The 26,231-nt window shown below is 43.1% G+C and overlaps 1 protein-coding gene across 1 annotated transcript; it reads right to left on the bottom strand.

Annotated features, from left to right (window-relative positions):
* Positions 1–8,830: 8,830 nt before the first annotated feature.
* On the bottom strand, positions 8,831–26,031 carry LOC130282235 (cytochrome c oxidase subunit 5B, mitochondrial-like). The gene is made up of 4 exons (XM_056530255.1): positions 25,863–26,031; positions 18,919–18,989; positions 13,684–13,783; positions 8,831–9,080 (listed from the first exon to the last, which is right to left on the bottom strand). Exons 1-4 carry the CDS (start codon positions 25,972–25,974, stop codon positions 8,968–8,970), a joined length of 396 nt encoding a protein of 131 aa, XP_056386230.1. The 5' UTR covers positions 25,975–26,031; the 3' UTR covers positions 8,831–8,967.
* Positions 26,032–26,231: the final 200 nt, after the last annotated feature.

The raw sequence follows: 26,231 nt of genomic DNA, 5'->3' as shown, positions 1-26,231 counted from the left end.
GATCTGAGGAAGGGGGTACCTCCCCCGAAACGAGTCATCCTTGTAACTTTTATTGTTTTTTACTTAAATAAACCACTACAGTGTTTGACAATACTTCTGGTTTGGCTTCAACTTTTTACTGGAACCAGCAGCGCCATCATAAGGGTTATTTTCTTCTTCCTACACTGACTCATCAGGACTGGATTACTCCTTCTCCTGGAACCTGGGCTTAGCAGCAGTTCCTCCTCTCCACACTGGTAACCAACTTGCTTGGTTGATATGGGAATTATCCATTCGCTCTAGGTGAGTGGCCACTACCTAAGGGCGATCTGCGCCCAGGAACGGCTTCCTTCATAATTTCGCCAATTGTTTTAGTGGTAACACACGAGACGCCTCTGTTGGTCTCTCTTTTCTTCTCTTTTCAAGATTATATAGGGCTGTGACATCACAGGGGTGACTGGCTGCTGATAGGCCACATTCTGCATGTTATTCAGGGTCATTCCGCCTACCCTCGTTCCTGCCCTCCCAGAGTTCCTTGTCCCATGTCCTCACATGTGGATCCGCTGTTTTAGATGCCCTGGAGCCTGGTCCGCACTAAATGGAGTTTAAGGAAGCGATTTGCGCGATAGAATTGTGGCGATATTCGCATTCGTTGTGAATCAAATTTTTCATGAAATTCGTAAGGAATTCGGATTCGTCAGATTCGATTTGCTCATCTCTATATTTAATGGTGTACAGACTTAGCAGCCCGCCAAACTTGAATGGCCAGCTTATGAAGGGGCAAGAAGGTCCGGCCAACCATAGTTGGACTTTCTAGACAAGTAGTAGGGACAATTGAGGGACAATTGAGGAACCCAGCTTTTGCTGTACCTAAGTTGACCAGCCAGATAATATAAGAAGGAGTCAGGCAGTGACATACCAGCCTCCGACTTTGGATGTTGAAGGGTAGGTAGTAAGGAGAATTTTAGGTCTCTTAGATCCCCAGATAAAAGGAGACAAAAGACAGTGCAAGGCATTAAAAAAATATTTGGCCACTGGGACTGAGCAATGTTCTAAAGCATAAAGGCAAAACAATGAGTTTTATGAGATTAATGCAGCCAGAAACCGTGATTGGCATCATCCCCCATATGCAGAACTTATTCCGAACATACAGTAAAAGGGTAAGAACATTAGTAGCCAGATAAAGGGAAGAATTCCTATTTATATTCACCCCCCAAGTGTTTAAACTCAGACACCACCGGAAGTCCACACATCGTAGTAGGCCAGCTCTTGTCAAATAACAGCATGATTGCCGATTTGGTCCAATTAATGTAGAGACCAGAGAAATAACCAAAGCGGTCCACTAAATCAATAACATGGGGTAGTTTTGGGGTTGGGTTATGAGAAATAGAACCATATCATCAGCGTATATGCTCCTCTCTTCCTCCTAGAGACATCTCAAGGTAGTCAGGGTCCTCCACCGCCACCGCGGGGACAGAGGGCACCTCTGCCGCGTCACACGGCCCAAGGCGAATGGGAGAGAGCAGATACCATTCACAAGCACTTGAGCCCTAGGATGCCTATACAGGATAGAGACACATTTCCTAAAGTTGGGGCCAAACCCAAACCTAGAAAGTACTTCAAGTAGGTAACCTCATTCCACAGAATCAAAAGCCCAATACCCCCCCCCCCCCCAATGCTTTTCCAACCTGGACCGCTATCTGAACTCTGCATATATTATCAGAGGTGGACTTCCAGGCATAAAGCCCGTCTGGTCACTGTGGATGATAGCAAGAATAACACTGTTTAGTCGGTTGACTAGAATTTTGGTAAAAATTTTGTAATCCAAATGTAACAGGGAGATTGTTCTATAAGAACTGCACTCCAGTGGATCGTTGTCTGGCTTCAATAATACAACAATAGTAGCGTCGTAGAGTGACTCAGGGAGTACACCCTCCATGAACGCATCTTTGTACATATGCAAAAGAGGAGGAAGGCGCACATCCGCATACCTCAAGTAAATCTCCAACGGAAGGTTATCAGGGCCGGGAGACTTACCCTTAGTCATGTTAGAGATAGCCTCCTGTATTTCCAATAGCGTGATTGGGGCATCTAAAAATTCACGGTCCTCCACCGACAGAGTGGGGAAGGAGACGGCATCCAAGTAGGACTGCAGCTGAGCATCATCGTACCGAACCTGGGAGGAATATAGATGTGCATAGAAAAAGAAGAAAAACGGAGAGCCAAATCTTCATTACCTATGAGAAGGGACCCATCTGAGGCCCAAAGCTTAAATGGGCACTGTCATGAAATCAAAAAATTGATATGTTGTAGTACTTAAGTACTACAACATATCTCTAATATACTTTAATTTAAAAAAGTGATTTTAAAACAGTTTAAAATCACTTTTAAATGCGGCCACTAGGGGTTGCCCTCCTAGTGGCCGGATGCATTCGGCAGTGACGTCACTAATGAATTTCGACTCGTTGAAGCCTGGCAACGAGTCGGAATTAATCCACTCAATCAGACAGGCGGGAGCGAGCGCTTTGAAGGAAGAGGACGCGCAGGCTCCCTGGCCTCGCACGCCGGCCCCGGCTCCCGGCGACAGGTAAAATTCTCAATGTGACTATTTTCAATGCTTATGCTTTTGCGGGAGGAGGGAAGGGGGTAGTGGGTTGAGCGGCGCAGCGGGGACAGGGGGGTTGCGGGCTATACAGTATGCCTCCAGTTGTTTCCCCACTACAACTCCCAGCATGCCCTGACAGTAGCAGCCCTGTAGTGGGGAAACCGCTGGAGGGACACTGAATAGGTGAACTAAGGGGGGGGGAGGGTGCGTAGGGAGTTAAGCGGCGCGACGGGGCCGGGGGGGGGGGGTTTGCTTTCTGTGCGGTGGGTAGCGGTATGTGCGGTGTTCATCTATACAGTATGCCTTCAGTTGTTTCCCCACTACAACTCCCAGCATGCCCTGACAGCCAATAGATGTCAGGGCAAGCTGGGAGTTGCATTGGGGAAACAGCTGGAGGCTCCCTGTATAGGTGAACTACGGGCAGAAGTGTCGGCCCCAGCAGGCATCAGTGACGTGGTGCCTGCTGGGGAAGTCTGCCTGGTAGTGAGCACGCTACCAGGCAGAAAAAAAGGCATTTTTAATATGTAAAAAAAATAAATAAATTAAGGCAGGGAGGGGGTGAGGGATAGATGGGTGATGGTGGGAGATACCCTTTAAGGATTGGTGAGGTCGACAAGTTCTGGTGCACTATGTGGGCCAACAGTTTACCAATTTATACATTTTTATTATAAAATTGCTATGGCTAGCCAGTGTTTTTCAATTCTTTTTCTTTCCTTTTATCCGTGCATCAGTTAGTGATTTGCGGCACAAACTTAGCACAACAAATAGTGTATTTTTTTTCAGCAAATTTAGCGTGCAATATTTCAGAAGCCAAAGCAGCACAGACGTTTATTTTTGTGGCACAAACCAGCACAAATGAATGGTGTATTTGTTTTGAAAATTTAACATGGGGTGGAAAATGGGCGGGGTTTCAGCAAATTTAGTGCGCGCACTCTCTCAGAAACCAAAGCAGCACAAACATAACCTCTTAAGGACTCAGGGCGTACCTTTACACCCTGAGCCCAGTCCCGGTGTTTAAAACGGGGACGGCATCGTTGTGCTGCGCGCTATTAACCCTTCAGACGCGGCAGTCAAAGTTGACCACCGCGTCTGAAAGTGAAAGTAAGCGCTTCCCGGCAGCTCAGTCGGGCTGATCGGGACATCGCGATGTTCTGATCAGCTGGGACTCAGGCGGAGGTCTCCTTACCTGTCTCCTCGGCGTCCGATTGGGGTTTGATTGCTCCAAGCCTGAGCTACAGGCTTGAGCAGTCGAGCCCCTATCTCACTGATCCGTGCAAAGCTATGGAGATCAGTGTGTGCAGTGTTATAGGTCCCTATGGGAGCTATAGCACTGCAAAAAAAAAAAAAAAGTGAAAAAAAAAAAGTTAACAAAAGGTCATTTAACCCCTTCCCTAATAAAAGTTTGAATCACCCCCCTTTTCCCATAAAAAAAAAAGTGTAAATAAAAATAAACATATGTTGTATCGCCACATGCGGAAATGTCCGAACTATAAAAATATATCGTTAATTAAATCGCACAGTCAATGGTGTATGCAAAAAATTCCAAAGTCCAAAATAGCGTATTTTTGGCCACTTTTTAGATCATGAAAAAATGAATAAAAAGCGATCAAAAAGTCTGATCAATACAAAAATTGTACCGATAAAAACTTCAGAACACAGCGCAAAAAATTAGCTCTCATACTGGCTTGTATGCGGAAAAATAAAAAAGTTATAGGGGTTAGAATATGAGAATTTTTAACATAGAAATTTTCCTGCATGTATTTATGATTTTTTTCCGAAGTACGACAATATCCATCCTATATAAGTAGGGTATCATTTTAACAGTATGGATCTACAGAATAAAGATAAGGTGTTATTTTCACCGAAAAATGCACTGCGTGGAAACGGAAGCCCCCAAAAGTTACAAAATTACATTTTTTCTTCAATTTTGTCGCACAATGATTTTTTTTTCCGTTTTGCCGTGGATTTTTGGGTAAAATGACTAATGTCACTGTAAAGTAGAATTGGTGGCGCAAAAAATAAGCCATAATATGGTATTTTATGCGCTAAAGTCCTTAAGGGGTAAAATTTTTGTAGCACAAACGAACGGTGTATTTGTTTTTAAAATGTAAGTAGATGGGGTGGAAAGTGGGCGGTGCTTCATAAAAAAATCTAACACGCAATATTTCAGGAACCAAACCAGCTCAAATGCTCATTTTTGCAGCACAACGCATGGTGTATTTATATTCATCTTTTGCGAACATGGGGAGCCAACTTCACACAGGTCATGGTTTGGGGAATGTTTTCTGCAGCAGGAGTTGGACCTCTCATGCAGCTTCATGGCAAGTGTGTATCAGAACCTTCAACAACACATGGTTCCTTCCTTGAGTTCTTCACTCATTCAGCCAGCAATTTTCATGCAGGACAATGCCCTCAGTCACACAGCAAAACAGGTAAAGCAGTTAAAACTGAAAACATTGAAACAATGAAATGGCCGCCCAGAGTCCTGTTCTAAACCCTCTGGATAATCCTTGGTGACAAAGTTATGGCCAAAAAACCCACAACAGTCACAGAACTGTGGAAGAGACTGGAAGAAGAGTGGAGCAAAATCCCACCAGAGCAGTGTGAGAGACTAGTGATGTCCTGTGGGGGGGCGCGGATATGCTGAATTCGTTAAAAGCAAAGGCCTGTACACTTCCTACTAACTGGTGACTGTTAGAACTAGAGATGAGCAAACTTACAGTAAATTCGATTCGTCACGAACTTCTCGGCTCGGCAGTTGATGACTTATCCTGCATAAATTAGTTCAGCTTTCAGGTGCTCCCGTGGGCTGGAAAAGGTGGATACAGTCCTACGAGACTCTTTCCTAGGAGTGTATCCACCTTTTCCAGCCCACCGGAGCACCCGAAGGCTGAACTAATTTACGCAGGATAAGTCATCAACTGCCGAGCCGAGAAGTTCGTGACGAATCGAATTTACTGTAAGTTCGCTCATCTCTAGTTAGAACCTTCAGAAAATGTACTTACAATCTTTCTCTGTGCTACAGTCATTGCTGTTCTCTATTTTTCAAAAAGAAGTGATGATAATTAAAGTCTTACGTTGATATACTTTGGTTATTTTGTAAAACACCATTCTAATGGCATGGTGTACCCCTTACAAAAAATAATTCTTGAAATGATGATCAATGTAGATATTATTTATGAAAATATCAAGTGTTCATAAACTGTTCTGATCTCCAGTGTACATTTGCCTTTCCTATTCAGTGTAAGGAGGGTGTGAAAGGTATTGATCTGGTCTAACATATGGGGGGAGATTTATCAAAGTTGTCTAGGTCCCGCGTCAATATAGACCAAACTACAGAGCGTTAGGCCGGTCTATTATGCGCCTAATTTATCAAAAGTCACACGGCTCTTGCTAAACTCTGCGCACAGACTTCGGGATCTATGGTTTAGACTGTATTTAAACCTGCTCCAACGTGGTCTGACATTTCAGCGTACTTTCAGCCGATGCGACTTGTCACTGAAAAATAGCTTTTGATAAATTCAGCACCAATGCATTTTTCTGTCTAAAATAAACTAGAATGTATCATGTTCTAAAAGTCCTCTAGAGCAAAAGTCGCAGAAATGTCGCACATATTTAGACTGCGACTTTCTGTGCGACAAATATAGACAGGAAAAACCAGTCTAAATCCTTTGATAAATATCCCCCACGGTGTGTCATCCCATGACAGCTATGGAGGCTAGCATTGTGTACTATTAGATACATATACAGTAAAGGGGAAGTCTGATTTAACAAGAATATTTTTTTATTGAATACACTGCTCAAAAAAATAAAGGGACCACTTACACAACACAATGTAACTCCAAGTCAATCACACTTCTGTGAAATCACACTGTCCACTCAGGAAGCAACACTGATTGACAATCAATTTCACATGCTGTTGTGCAAATGAAACAGACAACAAGTGGAAATTATAGGCAATTAGCAAGACACCCCAATAAAGGAGTGGTTCTGCAGGCGGTGACCACAGACCACTTCTCAGTTCTTATGCTTCCTGGCTGATGTTTTGGTCACTTTTGAATGCTGGCAGTACTTTCACTCTAGTGGCAGCATGAGACAGTCTACAACCCACACAAGTGGCTCAGGTAGTGCAGCTCATCCAGGATGACACATCAATGCAAGCTGTGTCATGAAGGCTTGCTGTGTTTGTCAGAGTAGTGTCCAGAGCATGGAGGCGCTACCAGGAGACAGGCCAGTACATCAGGAGACGTGGAGGAGGCCAACAACCCAGCAGCAGGACCGCTACCTCTGCCTTTGTGCAAGGAGCCCCAGACCCCTTGTGAGACCATATGCTGGTGCGTTTGGCCCCGGGTTCCTCCTAATGCCAGACCTCATGTGGCTGGAGTGTGTCTGCTGTTTCTGCAAGAGGAAGGTATTGATGCTATGGACTGGCCCGCCCGTTCCCCAGACCTGAATCAGACCACCACAGACTGTCCAGGAGTTGGCGGATGCTTTAGTCCAGATCTGGGAGGACATTCCTCAGGAGACCATCAACCACCTCAACCGGAAAAAACCCTAGGCATTGTAGGGAGGTCATACAGGCATGTGGAAGGCACACTACTAAGCCTCATTTTGACTTGTTTTAAGGACATTACATCAAAGTTGGATCAGCCTGTAGTGTGGTTTTCCACTTTGATTTTGAGTGTGACTCCATATCCAGACCTCCATGGGTTGATACATTTGATTTCCATTGATAATTTTTGTGTGATTTTGTTGTCAGCACATTCAACTATGTAAAGATGAAAGTATTTCATACAATTAGTTTATCCAATCAGATCTAGGATGTGTTATCTTAGTGTTCCCTTTATTTTTTGAGCAGTGTATAAAATAACACTTCCTTCTGATAGTCTAAAAAAGAATGCCAAGTTTCCTATGGGATGTGTCATTCTAGTGCAGTGTTTACCAACCAGGCTGCCTCAAGCTGTTGCAAAACTACAGTTCCCAGCATATACTAATGAGTATGGTCAAAATAGCAGCTGTATTGTATACTCCAGAGCCTTAAAAGTGTATTCCAGAAAAAAAAAAACTATTTTTTATATCAACTGGCTCCAGAATGTTAAAACAGATTTGTTAATTACTTCTATAAAAAAAAAAAAAAAAAATCTTAATCCTTCCAATAATCATCAACTGCTGGAGTTATTTTCTGTCTGGCAACAATGCTCTCTGCTGACATCTCTGCTTGTCTCGGGAACTGCACATAGTAAGGCTAGGTTCACACTACGTTTTTCAACTACGGTTCCCGCATAAGTTTTCTATCAAACCGTATGGGGAAAAAAACGGATGGAACAGTATGGGGAAAAAGTAAACCGTATGCGTTTTTAAACAGTATACTGTTTTTAAAAGTGCATACAGTTCCGTCAGTTTTTATAGAAAAAAAAACCCCATACATTTTTGAAAATTTTGTCCATTTTTATTGGGAGGGGTCTTGGGTGGGGACTTTAGGATTCAAATGCGCATGTGCAAAGTAAAAACATACGTTTTTCCCATATGAAACCGTATACATGTGCGTTTCCCATTGACGTCCATGTTAAAAAAAAAAAATGTATGCGGTTGCAGTACGGTTTTTAAACCGGAGTCAAAACCGTGGTTGACCACGATTTTATCTCCGGTTTAAAAACAGTACTGCAACTGCATTCGTTTTTTAACATGGACATCAATGGGAAACGCACATGTATACGGTTCCATACGGGAAAAACATATGTTTTTACTTTGCACATGCGCATTTGAATCCTAAAGTCCCCACCCAAGACCCCTCCCATTAAAAATGGACAAAATTTTCAAAAACGTATGGTTTTTTTTTTCTATAAAAACGGATGGAACACTTAAAAACAGTATACTGTTTAAAAACGCATACGGTTTACTTTTTCCCATACTGTTCCATCCGTCTTTTTCCCATACGGTTTTTGATAGAAAACTTATGCGGGAACCGTAGTTGAAAAACGTAGTGTGAACCCAGCCTAAAAGATTTGCTTCTTCTCTGGACAGTTCGAGACAGGTGTCAGAGCACTTAGACAGAAAAGAACAACTCAAATTCAGAAGCTCATAAGTACTGAAAGGATTAAGATTTTTTTTTAATCGAAGTAATTTACAAATCTGTTTAACTTTCTGAAACTAGTTGATATATAAAAAAGTTTTTTTTCCTGGATAACTCCTTTAAATACCCAAGCAGACAATTTCTACAGGCACAAGTAGGTCCAATTCAAGGGGTTTGCGAATAACAGTGTAGCTCTGTTTTATTTGCTTTAGTGTTGGATTTTCACAAAGGACAATCAATAGGTCAAGTATTTAATAAAACAATCTTTGGTATAGTTATATGTGGTAAGTGCAGGCCATTCACATCCTCTTCAGTGTGGAAGCTCATAGGGAACAAGCTTGTAGTGAGAGCCACATTGTGGGCAGCGGTTCACCTGCCCATCATGAACCCAGAACCAAATAACTTGAGAATTGTCTTCTTCACCTATAAAAAAAAATAAAAAATAAAATGTTGAGAGATTAGGCCTGAAACAAACAAAAAAAAAAAACACATCTGAACAGATCCTTAGGGCCTATTCACACTGCACAATGGGGGGTATTTATCAATTTTGCCTGCTGACAGTTTCTTTTTACCCTTTTTTCACTTTGGTTTTCATGGACATGCACCAAATTTATCATTTGGTGCAAGTTGTTAGTAATTTTGGCTCAAATGTTGAAATCAGCTGTTCACAGCGCCTTTTACACAGAACTTACCACCACAGAGGACGCGTATTTTACCCTGTAGAGCAGCCATTTCGGAGTCCCTCCTGCAGTATATCAGCAAGCGACATGAGTTATTTTCTTTTACAGCCACCATGTGAAATGGATTTTATTTTCAACTTGGGTAGTTTTTGTTTTGTTACTTTAGTGCAGTGGTCTTCAACCTGCGGACCTCTAGATGTTGCAAAACTACAATTCCCAGCATGCTGGGAGTTGTAGTTTTGCAACATCTGGAGGTCCGCAGGTGGGAGACCACTGCTTTAGTGCTTACCTTTCCTGAACCTGTGTGGCCATGTCCAATGCTGGCTCAACGGAGGGTGAAGGTTCCTCAGAGACAACTATGTCGCAGGATAGTATTGCGCGGCCCTGGAGGAGTCGCTGCTTTCACAAAAAAAAAAAAATGTTTCAATGTATTTTGATGCCTTTACATTTTCTGACATTGCTATGTGTGTTTTCCATGTGCAAAATTTCTTGGCGGGAATTTGCGCCAAAAAAAAACGGGATTTGCACCAAAATTGCGCCAAAGATTGATTGGCGCAAATGATGAATTACTGACTAAAGTTAAGAACACACAGAACTGTGTGATTTTGAGAAAGTTGTAAAAATGACAGTGGAGAAGATGTGCCAAACTTTGGCGCAAAAAGACACTGCGCCAAAGTATTGCACCAAAGTTACATAAAAAAAAAAACACAAATCCTTTGATAAATACCCCCCCAATGTCCAGTCTTTCCATGGGGAATAGGCACTGAAATTCTTTTATGTTTTTCTAAGCAGATTCCATAGAAAGAATAAGGGAAATTCTGCAGTGTGAATGGTGCAGCAGAATCCCATTTAAAACAATCTGAGGCTGCAGTGGAATTTCAGAGCATCGCACTGGATGTTCTAGTTTCAAGTAAAATTATTGGGCCAGTAACATGGCCCACAGAGAAGTGTAGGAGCAATGCGTTCCATTCAAATCAAAGGGGACTGCATGGGACCCCATTGTTATGATCAATGGATAGTGAATAAATGCCTTATGTGGGAATACCCCTTTAAGTTGCATCTGACAACTTCTCTTTATAGGATAATTCATGTCGCTAACAGTCTCTGCTGGAAGGAAAAGATGGACTTTGGCTCATAATAAACATTATGGCATTTAATTAGGAACTGTAGACTTTTATAGGCTATAAGCTACTCTAGTGGCAGGTGCAGACATTAACCCCTTAAGGACAAAGCCAAGTTTTATTTTGGCGTTTGTTTTTTTCCTCCTCTCCTATTAAGAGACCACTCATTTTTCCCCATCCACAGACCTGCATTGGGCTTGTTTTGAGCAGGTCAAGTTGTACTTTGCCGTACATTTTATTGTAAAATGAAAGATCTCATTGCAAAGCAAAACTTTTATTTTAACCTGTTAAAGGACACAGGACGTAAATTTAGACCCTTGACGTCCGGGACTTCATGTACCAGGGCGTAAATGTGTTCCATGCCACTTTAAGTGACTTTGAAGAGAGCATTTTTACGTAGTGCACTTTATGATACAACTGACATGTGATTTTTATTCTGTAGGTCAATATGATTAAAAAGACACCCATGTTTTCATAGATTATTGTTCAACTTTTAACCTGTTCAGAACGCAGGGCGCCCTGCATCCTGAGTCCTTAAGGACGTATGGATACGCCCATGGGAATTCCGGTCCCTGCCGCTAGCCGGGATGCCTCATTCAGTAGGCATCCCGGCATATCACCGAGGGGGGATCCTGAGACCCTCCCCATGTCAGCGATCGCAGGAAATCGCATGTCAATTCAGACATGCAATTTTCTGCTATTCCGGCTGATCAGGTCTCTGGTGACCTGATTGCCCGAAAAATAGGGATGATCGGAGCTGTCAGTGACCGCCTGGATCATCCTAAGGGATAGGAGCGAGGTTTCAGTGGTGCCACCCCCTCCTATCCCCTGCCATTAGTCAGCAATGAGTACTGACCAATGGCAGTTGAAGACAGGGGGGTTGCCATGGAAACCCCCTCCCCCCGCTCTGCCCACCCCTGGATGTTGGGCAGAACGGGGGGAGAAGATGGTGGCCGGTACCTGTGAAGAAGATGCGGTGGTGACCGGCAATCATCGGTGGCATCAGCGGCGCAGGTAGGGAGGCGACGGAGTGGAGCATCAGGGAAGGTGGCAGTAAAGCGATCGTAACTGCTGCCTTCCTAGTGGTTGCCAAACTGCAACTCCCAGCATGCCCAGCCAAAGGCTGTCTGGGCATGCTGGGAGTTGTAGTTTTGCAACATCTGGAGGGTCATAGTTTGGAGACCACTATTACAGTGGTGCCCAAACAGTAGCCCTCCAGATGTTGCCAAACTACAACCCTCAGCATGCCTAGACTGCCCAGGCATGCTGGGAGTTGTAGTTCTGTAACATCTGTCCCTTCAGATTTAGCAATTTTCATGAAAATTTTGAAAATTGCTGCTCTACTTTGAAGCCCTCTAATGGTTTCAAAAAGTAAAAATATGTCCATTTTATGATGCCAACATAAAGTAAAATATCGGCAAGTCCCCAGCTACTGATAGCAGCCAGAGCAAACCTGCTATGTAGCAAGGACAGCATAGCTACACCGTAAACGTATGGCTGTATGCAAAGTACTCGCTGCATCCGTGCAGATAAGTTTTGTATGCTAAATTGAAAACAAGTAAGAGTTTGAAGCATTTTCTGAACCCTTTGAATTGTCTGCCTTCTAAGAATTTAAAGGTAGACATCAGCTAAGAGAATGTAATACTGGGCAAGTGCAGCACTAGAAGAAATGCCTTATTGTTTCTCACTTAATTCCTTACTATAGTACGTGCTGATATGTAAATTGACATCTCAGAAACTGATGAAAGTTGTGTTACTAGCTACAAAGATCTGTATGGTTTCAGCAACAGCGTTTGTTCTAGACAACCAGACAGTCATCTAATATGTTGGACAGCGTCTAAAGGGGTGTTTGACATGATAAATATTTTTCCTGCATGTTAAAAAGAAAAAAGTATAATTCCTTAGTTACTAACCCAGGTCAAATAAATGATATCCAACCCCACCCCTCTCTGCAAACTAATCAAATCTAGTCTATATCTTGGCATTGCTGTCTTGTCAATCATCAACAAAGGCAACTAGTAAACCGTCTATACAACTAAGTAAGCTATAATATAGTTTAAACTTTTTTAGGCTAGGGCTACGCACAGCCTTTATGCGGCAGGACAAACTTCGTTTTACGTCTACAGTGAAAGAAATACAGACTGAGGGATAAAAAAGTTACTGCAAGTTGCAGAAAAGTATGTGGGGATGATTAAACATGTACACCTGCTTTTTAGCTGTAAAAAATATATATCTGCTCAGCACGGGGTTGGTGTAAGTGTCACTGTACTGGCAAAGCAACACCTGTTAAATTATTAAAAGGCCGTAGCCTCTTCGTAAAATCCCAGTGGAAATGGCATTCGGCCGATACATTAAAGGAAAACTCTCAGCAAGTTCACCCACACTAAACCCAATACAGTGTTGTGTAGGTTTCTTTGTGGGTATTAATTCCCTACATTTTCTACAGTATTTACTAAGGTTTCCCTACATTTAGCTTTTTTTTACACATGCTCTGATCTGTAGGGTTTTCCTCAGCTGAAATCCACTACATTTTCTGTGGAAACCTTAGTAAATATGTTGGGTTTTTGTGAAAATGTCGGGAACACTCCCTTTTTGTTGACCACACCCCCTTTTCAGGTTTTCTTAGTAAAATGTTTAGTCAGGTTTTTTCAAAGTCTGGCGCAAATTCTGGCACCACTGGATTATAGTGTGGGTGAACAGGAGTCTAACGGGTTTTGTTTTTGCCGAGTTAGCGTCCTCTAAAGTGTCTGACAACCTCCTGTGTTGTGCTCTTGCAGGTGGGTCCCCGGCAGTCTTACTTTGGATTCCCCTTGTTTCATATTCATCTTGTGCTAATCGTCGCCCTAGTGACGTGGAGTCAAACGCCCCCTGAGCGCAGCGCTCTGTCTTCAGGGCGCATGCGCTGAATTGTTTACCCAGCTCCCGCATCATCAGGACGTCATGTCCTGATGACGTGGGAGCTGGGTAAAAACTTCACCTCCTATATCTCTAGCTCTAAATGGTCTTCCTTATGAGATGTGTTAACTTCTCCTGTGAATAGGTGATAAATGTAAGATCCCTGGTGTCCCCTTGGCTTAGGACCAGCCAATATCTATTGAACAGATGGAAATCACCAATATGCGGAAGCAACACAGTATCTGAACCTCCATTTTTGTGTTCCCAGCAAATATTGTTCACTTATGTAATTAAGCTTAATAAAAAGGAGTGTGTAGAACAGAAACTTACATATGCAGCCCACAATTCTCTGTTTGTTGACTGATGGTACAATGTGTGGATTATCTTTGGTTCCAGCATAGGACTTTGGCTTGCGAATGTTGTAAGGATCCTAAAATGACAAAGCACAGATTAAGTGGGAGTCATAGCTTAAAAGGGGAATACATTAATAATGTAAAAAAAAAATATATATATATCTCAACGTGTGTATGTATATGTGTATGTTCCACAAAAACTTTCAAACGGCTAAAGATTAACATGAAACTTGGCACACATGTTACTTATATGTCAACAACAAACATATTTGCCAGGGGTGGGGTTTATGTTTAAAGTCCCATACAAGTCTATGGGAAATATATGTTACTGCATAACTTCCCAATGGCTTGAGATATTTCGATAATACTTTGTCACATGTTACTTATATGTCCACTTAAAAATCAAGGATAGTTAATTTAACCCTTAACTACCCCCATTTGTGAGGGTCAGGGTTTTTGTTTAAAGTTCCAAGCAAATCAATGAGAAATGTATGTTCTCACATAACTTCCGTATGGCTGGAGATATTTCAATACCTGGTACGCCCGGGACAGGGCGCTAATATATGAGCTTGTGATAAAATAGAAAAAAAAAGGGTGCCTCGTGTATTACCCAGTGGAAACAAAGGTAGGTATGAGTTATAGCAGCTGGGGCAATATAAAGCTCCCTTCCGATGGCCACTCACCTTGATATAAAAGAAAAAAGGCGTATCACCCAACACACAGAATGGGAGATCAGCTGCTGTGCTGCAGGTCGCTGGAGATGCGAGGATTAGGAGAAAAAGACCATTAAACCGGCGCTGCTGACTCACCACATCAGAGACTGGGATAGGGGTTCAGGAACCACTTGAGATCCACTTTTATTGAGATTACGCGTTTTGAGGGGAGCCCCCTCTTCCCCTGATCTGAAGAAGAGGGGCTGCCCTCGAAACACGTAATCTCAATAAAAGTGGATCCCAAGTGGTTCCTGAACCCCTATCCCTGTCTCTGATGTAGTGAATCTTTTTCTTCTAATCCTCGCAATAATATGAGGACAGGTTATGAAGTCAAAAGCTTCCTCCTTTGTTTATTTTCCTACCCAACATGGATTAGGAAGGAAAAACCGGGCAACGCCGGGTACTCCGCTAGTATTATACAAAAGTAAAATTTAGTCAGCTTATTGTGCAAGTTCTCCCACTTAAGATGAGAGGCCTATAATTTTCATCATACCTAAACAGAGATGAGAAAAAAATTCTATAAAATCACATGGTCTTATTTTTAAAGAATTTATTAGCAAATTATGATGGAAAATAAGTATTTGGTCACCTACAAACAAGCAAGATTTCTGACCTTTGTAATACCGGGTCGGTCCCGGCGTCCATCAACAGGCGGGACCCGCGGCTAATAAAGGACATCACCGATCGCGGTGATGCCCTGTATTAACCAGACACAGCGTTCAATGTTGACCGATGCGTCTGACGTAAAACTGAAAGTATCCTTGGCAGCTTAGTCGGGCTGTTCAAGACCGCTGTGATGAAATCACCGTGTCCCAAACAGCTTACAGGACACTAAGAGGATCCCTACCTGCCTCCTCTTTGTCCGATCGGCGAATGACTGCTCAGTGCCTGAGATCCAGGCAGGAGCAGTCAAGTGCTGATAACCCTGATCAATGGCGTGTTAATACATGCCAGTGATCAGTGTAAGATCAGTGTGTGCAGTGTTATAGCCCCCGATGGGAGCTATAACATTGCATAAAAAAAAAAAAAAAAGTGAAAAAAATAAAATAAAGTGTTAATAAATGTGATTTAACCCCTTCCCTAATAAAAGTTTGAACCCCCCCCCTTTTCCCATAAAAAAAAAAAAAGTTAACAAAAACGTGGTATCGCCACATGTGTAAAATGTCTGAACTATAAAAATATATTGTTAATTAAACCGCATGGTCAATGGCGTACAAGTAAAAATATTCCAAAGTCCAAAATTCTGTATTTTTGGTCACTTTTTATACCATTAAAAAAAATGAATAAAAACCAATCAAAAAGTCAGATCAAAACAAAAATGGTACCGATAAAAACTTCAGATCACGGCGCAAAAATGAGCCCTGAAACTGCCCTGTAAGTGGAAAAATAGAAAAGTTATAGGGGTCAGAAGAGGACATTTTTAAACTTATAAATTTTCCTGCATGTAGTTATGATTTTTTCCAGAAGTGCGACATAATCAAACCTATATAAGTAGGGTATTATTTTAACAGTATGGACCTACAGAATAATTATAAGGTGTCCTTTTTATCAAAAAATGCACTGCATAGAATCGTAAGCCCGATTTTTTTTCCCATTTCGCCGTGGATTTTTTGGTAAAATGACTAATGTCACTGCAAAGTAAAATTGGTGCGCAAAAAATAAGCGATTATATGGATTTTTGGTAGAAAACTGAAAGGGTTATGATTCTTGAACGGCAAGGAAGAAAAAACGAAAACGCAAAAGCTGAAAAACGCTGTCCACTCGTAATCCATACGGTTAAAATTGCACCCCCCTACTTATATAGGTTGGATATTGTCGTACTTCGGAAAAAAAATCATAACTACATGCAGAAAAATGTATATATGTTAAAAATTATCTTCTAACCCCTATAACTTATTTTTCTGCGTACGGGCCGGTTTTTATCGGTACCATTTTTGTACTGATCTGACTTTTTGATCGCTTTCTATTCATTTTTTCATGATATAAAAAGTGACCAAAAATATGCTATTTTGGACTTTGGAATTTTTTTGCGCGTACGCCATTGACAGTGCGATTTAACGATATATTTTTATAGTTCGGACATTTCCGCACGCGGCGATACCACATGTTTATTTACACAGTTTTTTTTATGGGAAAAGGGGGGTGATTCAAATTTTTATTAGGGAAGGGGTTAAATGATCTTTGTTAACTTTTTTTTCACTTTTTTTGCAGTACTATAGCTCCCATAGGGACCTATAACACTGCACACACTTATGCCGATCCCTGCAAAGCCATAGCTTTGCATGGATCAGCGAGATAGGGGCTCGATTGCTCAAGCCTGTAGCTCAGGCTTGGAGCAATCAAACCCCGATCGGATGTGGCGGAGACAGGTAAGGGGGTCTCCACTCACGTCATAGCTGATCGCGACATCACAATGTCCTGATCAGCCCGACTGAGCTGCCGGGAAGCGTTTACTTTCACTTTCAGACACGGCGGTCAACTGGGTCCCTGGGTCTGAAGGGTTAATAGCGCGCGGCACAACGATCTGTGCTGCGTGCTGTTAGCCAAGGGTCCCGGTTATGAATAGCAGCCGGGACCGACCTGGTGTGACCCCGTTTTAAACACCAGGACCGGGCATAGGGGGTACAGGTACGCCCTACGCCCTTAAGAGGTTAAAGGGGTACTCCCGTGGAAAACTGTTTTTAAATGACTGGTGCCAGAAAGTTAAACAGATTTGTAAATTACTTCTATTTAAAAATCTTAAATTGGCACTGTCATGAAATAAAAAAATTGATATGTTGTAGTAGGGATCGACCGATATCGTTTTTTTTAGGGCCGATACCGATAATCGGTGGAGGTTAGGGCCGATAGCCGATAACATACCGATATTCCGCGGTGCGGCGGGTCGGGGGGCGGTCGCGGTGCGGTGGGGGCATTATCGGCTTATCGGCAAGGTAATTGCCGATACCGATAATGCCCAAAATCGTGATTATCGGCCGATAATATCGGCCATACCGATAATCGGTCGATCCCTATGTTGCAGTACTTAAGTAACATACTTTAATAAAAAAAAAAGTGATTTTAAATTCGGCAACTAGGGGTCGCCCTCCTAGTGGCCGAATGCATACGGCAGTGACGTCACTAGTAAATTTCGACTCATTGAAGCCTGGTAATGAGTCGGAATTCACTCACTGCAGTGCTCGCTCCCGCCTGTCAATCAAACAGGCGGGAGCAAGCGCTGAGAACAGAAGCAGTGCACATTGGCTCCCCTGCTCCCTGGCCTTGCACGCCGGCCCCACCCCCCGGCATCCCGTCGCTGCTGTCCTGGTATGTCTGGGGGGTGGGGGGGATTAGCGGGGTTCAGGGGAGGGGTAGCGGGGTACGGGTTGCGCCGCGGCCATGTATTGTTTTTAACACAGGGTGCCTCCAGTTTTTCCCCACTACAACTCCGAGCATGCCCTGACAGCCAATAGATGTCAGTGCAAGCTGGGAGTTGTAGTGGTGAAACAGCTGGAGGCACCCTGTGCAGATGAACTAAGGGCGGAAGTCCCCCCCAGCAGGCATCAGTGACGTGGTGCCTACTGGGGAAGTCTGCCTGGTAGAGAGCACGCTACCAGGCAGACAAAACTGCATTTTTTATATAGTAAAAAAAAAAAAAATTAGGCAGGGAGGAGGTTAGGGATAGATGGGAAATAGGCAGGGACAGAGGGAAAAAAAGGGATGGTGGGAGCTACCCTTTAATCCTTGTTTAGCTGCTGTTTGCTCCACAGGAAGTTGTGTAGTTCTTTCTAGTCTAGCCACAGTGCTCTCTGCTGACACCTCTGTCCAGGTCAGGAACTGTCCAGAGTACAAGCAAATCCCCATAGCAAACATCTCCTGCTCTGGACAGTTCCTCATACAGACAGAGGTGTCAGCAGAGAGCACTGTGGTCAGACTGAAAAGAACTCCAGAAAGAAATACAACTTCCAGTGGAGCATACAGCAGCTGATAAGTACTGGAAGGATTAAGATTTTTAAATATAAGTAATTTACAAATCTGTTTAACTTTCTGGCACCAGTTGATTTAAAAAAAAAAAAAATGTTTTTTCCACTAGAGTACCCCTTTAAAAAGTGTACCTGTCAATTTTTTCTTTATAATGTAGATAATATATGTATATTTATAATATACATTAAAAAATAAGTATACTTTTGGATGAAAAAAGGATGTTCCTGCAGCTATTGCCTGTGTGCCTCTGTGGAGACCAAATACAGAAGGTGAGGGCGGGACAAGCAGGGCTCTGTACAGGTTTCCAAATTGTCAGTCATCCTGCTGTGTGAGCCAGGGGCGTTTCATAGAGCCTTACTGCAGGGACAAAACTATACGCATTTTTTATCCAATATATATTACAAACATACATATAATGGTATTATCTACATTATATAAAAAGTTTGTTAATGACAGGTACACTAACAGAAAGACCCATCCATATCACACAGGCGTGAAAGCGATCCGATGCAGACAACAGCATGGCACTAGCATACCTCTCCCTTCTTTAAGGCACTCAGGATTTTTTTTTCCAGGCCCGTAGCTTGTTCCTCATCTGAGGGGATACCTGAAAACAAAAACAGTAGACATTTCAGCAAGAGAAATGCAACAGAAAAAAGATTGCAGTTTGCCTTTCCTACCCCTATTAGGGGGGTAACAGTGATCATGGAAAGTGCATCATTATGTATTACACTAGCATTTCTATAGACCAGTGTTTCCCAACCAGGTGCCTCCAGCTGTTGCAAATCTACAACTCCCAGCATGTGCTTTTACAACCACAATTGACCACAATTTTAAGTCCGGGGAAAAAGCGCATACGGCGCACAAATGAGCCGACCGGACCGAATGTTTCACTACAGCCAGCTCATTGAAATTAATTCCATAGAAAGGCATACGGGAGATCGAGGTTTCAGCTACCCCCTGCCGTATGCGCTCCCGTATGGGAGAAAACGTGATGTGAACCAGGTTTTGAGGAATCCGTTTTTATCAAAAACCTGATACCAGAACTGTATTGCAAAAACGTGGTGTGAACCACATGAATGGGATTTTTTTATGCCTGTTTTCAGGACTTTTTGCCGGGAGTAATAACAGAGGTTTTTACAGGATGAGGCTGGGTTCACATCACGTTTTTACCATACTGTTTTCAATCCGTTTTTCTAAAGAAAACCGTATGGCAAAAAAACGGATGGAACAGTATGGGAAAAAGTAAACCGTATGCGTTTTTAACTCCTTGGGAACGGAGGGCGTATCCATACGCCCTCTGCATTTCCGATCACCGCCGCTTGCTGGGCGGTGATCGAACCGGGATGACTGCTGATCTCCATCAGCAGGCATCCCGTGGCAATGCCTAGGTGGGTCCTGAGACCCCATTTCAGCGATCGCGGCAAATCATTTGTCAATTCAAACCAGCGATTGGCCCGCGATCTGGGCTAATCGGGTCACCCGGAAAATAAGAATGATCAGAGCTGTCAGACAGCTTCGATCATCCTAAAGGATAGGAGCAAGGTGGCAGTGTTGCCACCCCCTCCTAACCCCTGCCATTGGTCGGTCAGGCTGACCACCAATGGCAGGAGGGGGGTTAGAGTTCATTTCCCCCGCTCTGCCCACCGATCGGAAGTCTGGGCAGAGCGGCGAGGGGGGAGCATGGCCAGACTTACCCGGATCGGCGGAGTCGGCATCCCGGAGCATCGGCAGCCGGAAAGTGCGGCGGCGAAGGCTGCAATGAAGATCGCGGTAAGTGATCTTCTCTGTGGCCTTCTAAAAGCTGCAAAACTACAACTCCCAGCATGCCCACAAAGGCTGTCTGGGCATGCTGGGAGTTGTAGTTTTGCAAAATCTGGAGGGTCGCAGTTTGGAGACCACTGTGTAGTGGTCTCTAAACTATGGTCCTCCCGATGTTGCAAAAATACAACTTTCAGCATGCACTGACTGTCTGGGCATGCTGGAAGTTGTAGTTTTTCAACATCTGAAGTGGCACAGTTTGGAGACCACTATATGGTGGTCTCTAAACTGTAGCCCTCCAGATGTTGCAAAACTACAATTCCCAGCATGCCCAGAAAGTCAGGGATGCTGGGCATGTAGTATCAATATCTGGGCATGTAGTAGCAATATCTGGCCCTTCATATGTTGCAGAACTACAACTCCCAGCATGCCTGGACAGTCTGGGCATGCTTGGAGTTGTAGTTTTGCAACATCTGGAGGGCTACAGTTTGGAGACCACTACTTAGTGGTCTCCAAACTGTTCTTCCCCAGTTGTTGCATAACTACAACTCCTAGCATGCCCAGACTGTCCAGGCATGCTGGGAGTTGTAGTTCTGCAACATCTGAAGGGCCAGATATAGCAGAACTACACACCCAGCATCCCTGACTGTTTGGCCATGCTGGGAATTGTAGCTTTGCAACAGCTGTAGGCACACTGGTTGGGAAACACTGAGCTAGAGTCTGTTTCCTAACTCAGTGATTCCAACCCGTGTGCCTCCAGCTGTGGCACTACAACTCCGAGAATGCACTGACAGACCGTACATGCTGGGAGTGGTTTTGCAACAGCTGGAGACACATTGGTTGGAATCACTGAGCTAGAGTGTTTTCTAACTCAGTGGTTCCCCACCAGTGTGCCTACAGCTGTTGTAAAACTACAACTCCCAGCATGTATGGTCTGTCAGTGCATTCTGGGAGTTGTCATTTTGCCACAGCTGAAGGTTTGGGGCACCCCCCCATGTGAATGTACAGGGTACATTCACACGGGCGGGTTTACAGTGGGTTTCCTTCTACAAGTTGCAAAACCACAACTCCCAGTATTGCCGGACAGCCATAGACTGTTCTGGCAGGCTGGGAGTCTCTCAACAGTTGGAGGCACCCTGTTTGAGAAACACTGCTGTAGGGTTTAACTGTAGGTAAACGGGTCCGCCCCTATTACAAATTCCTTATTTAGGCCTCATATGCACATGGTGCTCTCACTTCAGAGCCCTGTCGTATTTCAAGGCAACAGTTTAGGGCCCCATATGGGGTATTTCCGTACTCTGTAGAAATTGCACTACAAATTTTAGGGCAATTTTTCTCCTTTTACCCCTAATGAAAAGGTAAAGTTGGGGGCTACACCAGCATGTTAGTGTAAAAAAAATAAAAAATGTTTACACTAACATGGTGGTGTTGCCCTGCACTTTTCAATTTCAGAAGAGGTAAAAGAAGAAAATGACCCCCAAAATTTTTAACAATTTCTCCTGAGTACGGAAATAGTCCATATGTGTACGTAAAATGCTCTGCGGATGAACTACATGGAGAGTAGTGAGAGAAGCGCCATGTACATTTGAGGCCTAAATTGGTGATTTGCACAGGGGTGGCTGATCGGTTACAGCGGTTCTGACATGAACGAAAAAAAAACAAAAAAAAACACACCCAAATGTGACCCCATTTTGGAAACGTATAGTGAGTGAGGGGTATAGTGAGCCTTAACACCCTTCAGGTCTTTGACAAATTTTCATTAAAGTTAGACATGAAAATTTAAAATTTGTATTCTTTCTCTGAAATGCTGGAGTTACCCCAAATTTCTCATTTTCACAAGGGGTAATAGGAAAAAAGCCCCCCAAAATTTGTAACCCCATTTCTTCTGAGTATATAAATACCCCATATGTGGAAGTAAAGTGCTCTGCGGGTGAACTACAATGCTCAGAAGAGAAGTAGCGCCATTGGGCTTTTTGAGAGAGAATTAGACTGGAATTGAAGGCTATGTGTGTTTACAAAGCCCCCATGGTGCCAGAACAGTGGACCCCCTCCACATGTGACCCCATTTTGGAAACTAAGGGGTACAGTGTAATTTTTCATTTGCACAGCCCACTGTTCCAAAGATCTGTCAAATGCCAGTGGGGTATAAATGCTCACTGCACCCCTTAATAAATTCTGTGAGGGGTGTAGTTTCCAAAATAGTATGCCATGTGTTTGTTTTTTACTGTTTTACTAATGTTTTACTGGCATCATGGGGGCTTCCTAAATGCAACACGCCCCCAAAAACCATTTCAGCAAAATTCACTCTCCAAAAGCCCAATGTTGCTCCTTACCGTCTGAGCCCTCTAGTGCACCCACAGAGCACTTTACATACACATATGGGGTATTTCCTTACTCGAGAGAAATGGGGTTACAAATTTTGTGGGACATTTTCTCCTATTACTCCTTGTGAAAATGAAAAGTTTTGGGTAACACCAGCATTTCAGTGTTAAAAATCTAATTTTTCGTTTTCACGTCCCACTTTAACGAAAGTTCGTCAATCACCTGTGTGGTGTTAAGGCTCACTGGACCCCTTGTTACGTGCCTTGAGGGGTGTAGTTTCCAAAATAGTATGCCATGTGATTTATTTTTTGCTGTTCAGGCACCATAGAGGCTTCCTAAATGTGACATGTCCCCCAAAAACCATTTCAGAAAAACTCACTCTCCAAAATCCCATTGTCGCTCCTTCGCTTCTGAGCACTCTATTGCGCCCACCGAACACTTTACATACGCATATGAGGTATTTCCTTCCTCAAGAAAAATTGGGTTACAAATTTTGGGAGGCTTTTTCTCCCATTACCCCTTGTAAAAATTCGAAAACTGGGTCTACAAGAACATGCCAGTGTAAAAAATGAAGATTTTGAATTTTCTCCTTCACTTTGCTGCTATTCCTGTGAAACACCTAAAGGGTTAACACACTTACTGAATGTCATTTTGAATACTTTGAGGGGTGCAGTTTTTATAATGGGGTCATTTATCGGGTATTTCTAATATGAAGACCCTTCAAATCCACTTCAAAACTGAACTGGTTCCTGAAAAATTCTGATTTAGAAAATTTTGTGACAAATTGGAAAATTGCTGTTGAACTTTGAAGCCCTCTGATGTCTTCCAAAAGTAAAAACATGTCAACTGTATGATGCAAACAAAGTAGACATATTGTATATGTGAATCAATATATCATTTATTTGGAATGTCTAATTTCCTTACAAGCAGAGAGCTTCAAAGTTAGAAAAATGCTAAATTTAAAATTTTTTCATCAAATTTTGGAAATTTTCACCAAGAAATGATGCAAGTATCGACAAAAATTTACCACTACCATAAAGTAGAATATGTCACGAAAAAAACAATCTCGGAATCAGAATGAAAAGTAAAAGCATCCCAGAGTTATTAATGCTTAACCCCTTAACGACGCAGGACGTATATTTACGTCCTGCGCCGGCTCCCGCGATATGAAGCGGGATCGCGCCGCGATCCCGCATCATATCGCGTCGGTCCCGGCGCTAATCAACGGCCGGGACCCGCGGCTAATACCACACATCGCCGATCGCGGCGATGTGCGGTATTAACCCTTTAGAAGCGGCGGTCAAAGCTGACCGCCGCTTCTAAAGTGAAAGTGAAAGTGACCCGGCTGCTCAGTCGGGCTGTTCGGGACCGCCGCGGTGAAATCGCGGCGTCCCGAACAGCTGATCGGACACCGGGAGGGCTCTTACCTGCCTCCCCGGTGTCCGATCGACGAATGACTGCTCCGTGCCTGAGATCCAGGCAGGAGCAGTCAAGCGCCGATAATGCTGATCACAGGCGTGTTAATGCACGCCAGTGATCAGCATTAGAGATCAGTGTGTGCAGTGTTATAGGTCCCTATGGGACCTATAACACTGCAAAAAAAATGTAAAAAAAAAGTGTTAATAAAGGTCATTTAACCCCTTCCCTAATAAAAGTTTGAATCACCCCCCTTTTCCCATAAAAAAAATAAAACAGTGTAAAAAAAATAAAAAATAAACATATGTGGTATCGCCGCGTGCGTAAATGTCCGAACTATAAAAATATATCATTAATTAAGCCGTACGGTCAATGGCGTACGCGCAAAAAAATTCCAAAGTCCAAAAAAGCGTATTTTGGTCACTTTTTATATCATTAAAAAATGAATAAAAAGTGATCAAAAAGTCCGATCAAAACAAAAATCATACCGATAAAAACTTCAGATCACGGCGCAAAAAATGAGTCCTCATACCGCCCCGTACGTGGAAAAATAAAAAAGTTATAGGGGTCGGAAGATGACATTTTTAAACGTATAAATTTTCCTGCATGTAGTTATGATTTTTTCCAGAAGTGCGACAAAATCAAACCTATATAAGTAGGGTATCATTTTAACCGTATGGACCTACAGAATAAAGATAAGGTGTAATTTTTACCGAAATATGCACTGCGTAGAAACGAAAGCCCCCAAAAGTTACAAAATGGCGTTTTTTTTTCGATTTTGTCACACAATGATTTTTTTTTCCGTTTCGCCGTGCATTTTTGGGTAAAATGACTAATGTCACTGCAAAGTAGAATTGGCGACGCAAAAAATAAGCCATAATATGGATTTTTAGGTGGAAAATTGAAAGGGTTATGATTTTTAAAAGGTAAGGAGGAAAAAACGAAAGTGCAAAAACGGAAAAACCCTGAGTCCTTAAGGGGTTAAAGTGACAGTGGTCAGAATTGCAAAAAATGCTCCCGTCCCTAGGGTTATAATGGGCTCCCTCCTCAAGGAGTTAAACTGTATCCTGTTTTTAAAAGTGCATACAGTTCTGTCCGTTTTTATAAAAAAAAAAAAAAAAAAATCATACGTTTTTGATAATTTTGTCCATTTTTAATGGGAGGGGTGTTGGGTGGGGACTTTAGGATTCAAATGCGCATGTGCAAAGTAAAAACCGTAAACAGTTTCCAGTAAGGAACTGTATACATGTGCGTTTAAAACCGTACTGAAACCACATACTTTATTTAACATGGACGTCAATGGGAAACGCACATGTATACAGTTCAAAACAGGAAACCGTATACGTTTTTACTTTGCACATCTGCATCCTAAAGTCCCCACCCAAGACCCCTCCCATTAAAAAATGGACAAAATAAAAAAAAGTGTTTTATTTTTATACTAACGGATGGAAATGTATGCACTTTTAAAAACAGAATACAGTTTAAAAACGTGTACTGCTTACTTTTTCCCATAAGGTTCCATCCGTTTTTTTTGCCATACGTTTTTCTTTAGAAAACATGATGTGAACCCCGCTTGATACTGTAGTGTGAAAGGAGCCTAACATTGAACAAACTGTATATAACCATATACCTAGAGTCAGCAAACACAAACCCCAGTGATATCATGGGAAGAACTGTTCCCCCCCGGTATAACACGAGCGCGGATGCCAACCACTTGTGCACAAGGTCACTAGTCCTATAAGGCGCTGGGTGTCACCTGCTCAGAGCCGCACGGATTGGAGAGAGAAGACAGAGTACGTGCTGAGGGGAGGGGCGATCCTCCAGAGTCCAGCACAGAACTCCACTGCTACAAAGTCATGTCCACTACGCCGACAGGTGTCCTTCACCACACAGCGGCCACCACCGCACCTATATACTGGAAGAAAAGTTACCATACTCACGACCCAACAGTGTCAGCGTCCACTACTCCCGTCATACCCACCCCCAGCGCTCATTGCTCTAACGCATGGTCTGCTCAGGTACACGGTCCTGGGATAAGCCGCAGCCAGGGGAACAGAGCGACGGAAAAGCTGGAGAAACCTCCAAGAAGCCATTACTGCTGCGCGAGCTCCTCAAGCCTGACAGCTACCGCGTCCAGGGGGTGGGGCTGACTGTGGGCACGCTTATTTATAGATGGAGACCGTACCAAGCGCTCAGCGGAGGGGAGGACCGTTAGACGGAGCACCTGCACACGCTGAGTTCGGGAATGTAGTGTGATCATGGAGAATGCTGTGTTCACACGTTGCGGCTAACTAGCGGTATATTACCTAATTACCGCAAGCGTTTGTGCAGTGAATCACCGAAAACTATG

The sequence above is a fragment of the Hyla sarda genome, chromosome 7 (genome assembly GCF_029499605.1).
Source record: "Hyla sarda isolate aHylSar1 chromosome 7, aHylSar1.hap1, whole genome shotgun sequence".
NCBI lineage: Eukaryota > Metazoa > Chordata > Amphibia > Anura > Hylidae > Hyla > Hyla sarda.
This window is presented reverse-complemented; position numbering and strand designations above follow the sequence as displayed.

Bases quoted from the DNA above. Each gene is read 5' to 3' on its own strand.
- LOC130282235 (XM_056530255.1), bottom strand. From the start codon at position 25,974: ATGGCTTCTTGGAGGTTTCTCCAGCTTTTCCGTCGCTCTGTTCCCCTG. The intron at 18,990-25,862 runs GTGGGTATGACG...TTTTGTTTTCAG, and splicing joins TAGAGCAATGAGCGCTGGGG to GTATCCCCTCAGATGAGGAA. The intron at 9,081-13,683 runs GTAAGTTTCTGT...TTTTTTTTATAG, and splicing joins GAGAATTGTGGGCTGCATAT to GTGAAGAAGACAATTCTCAA.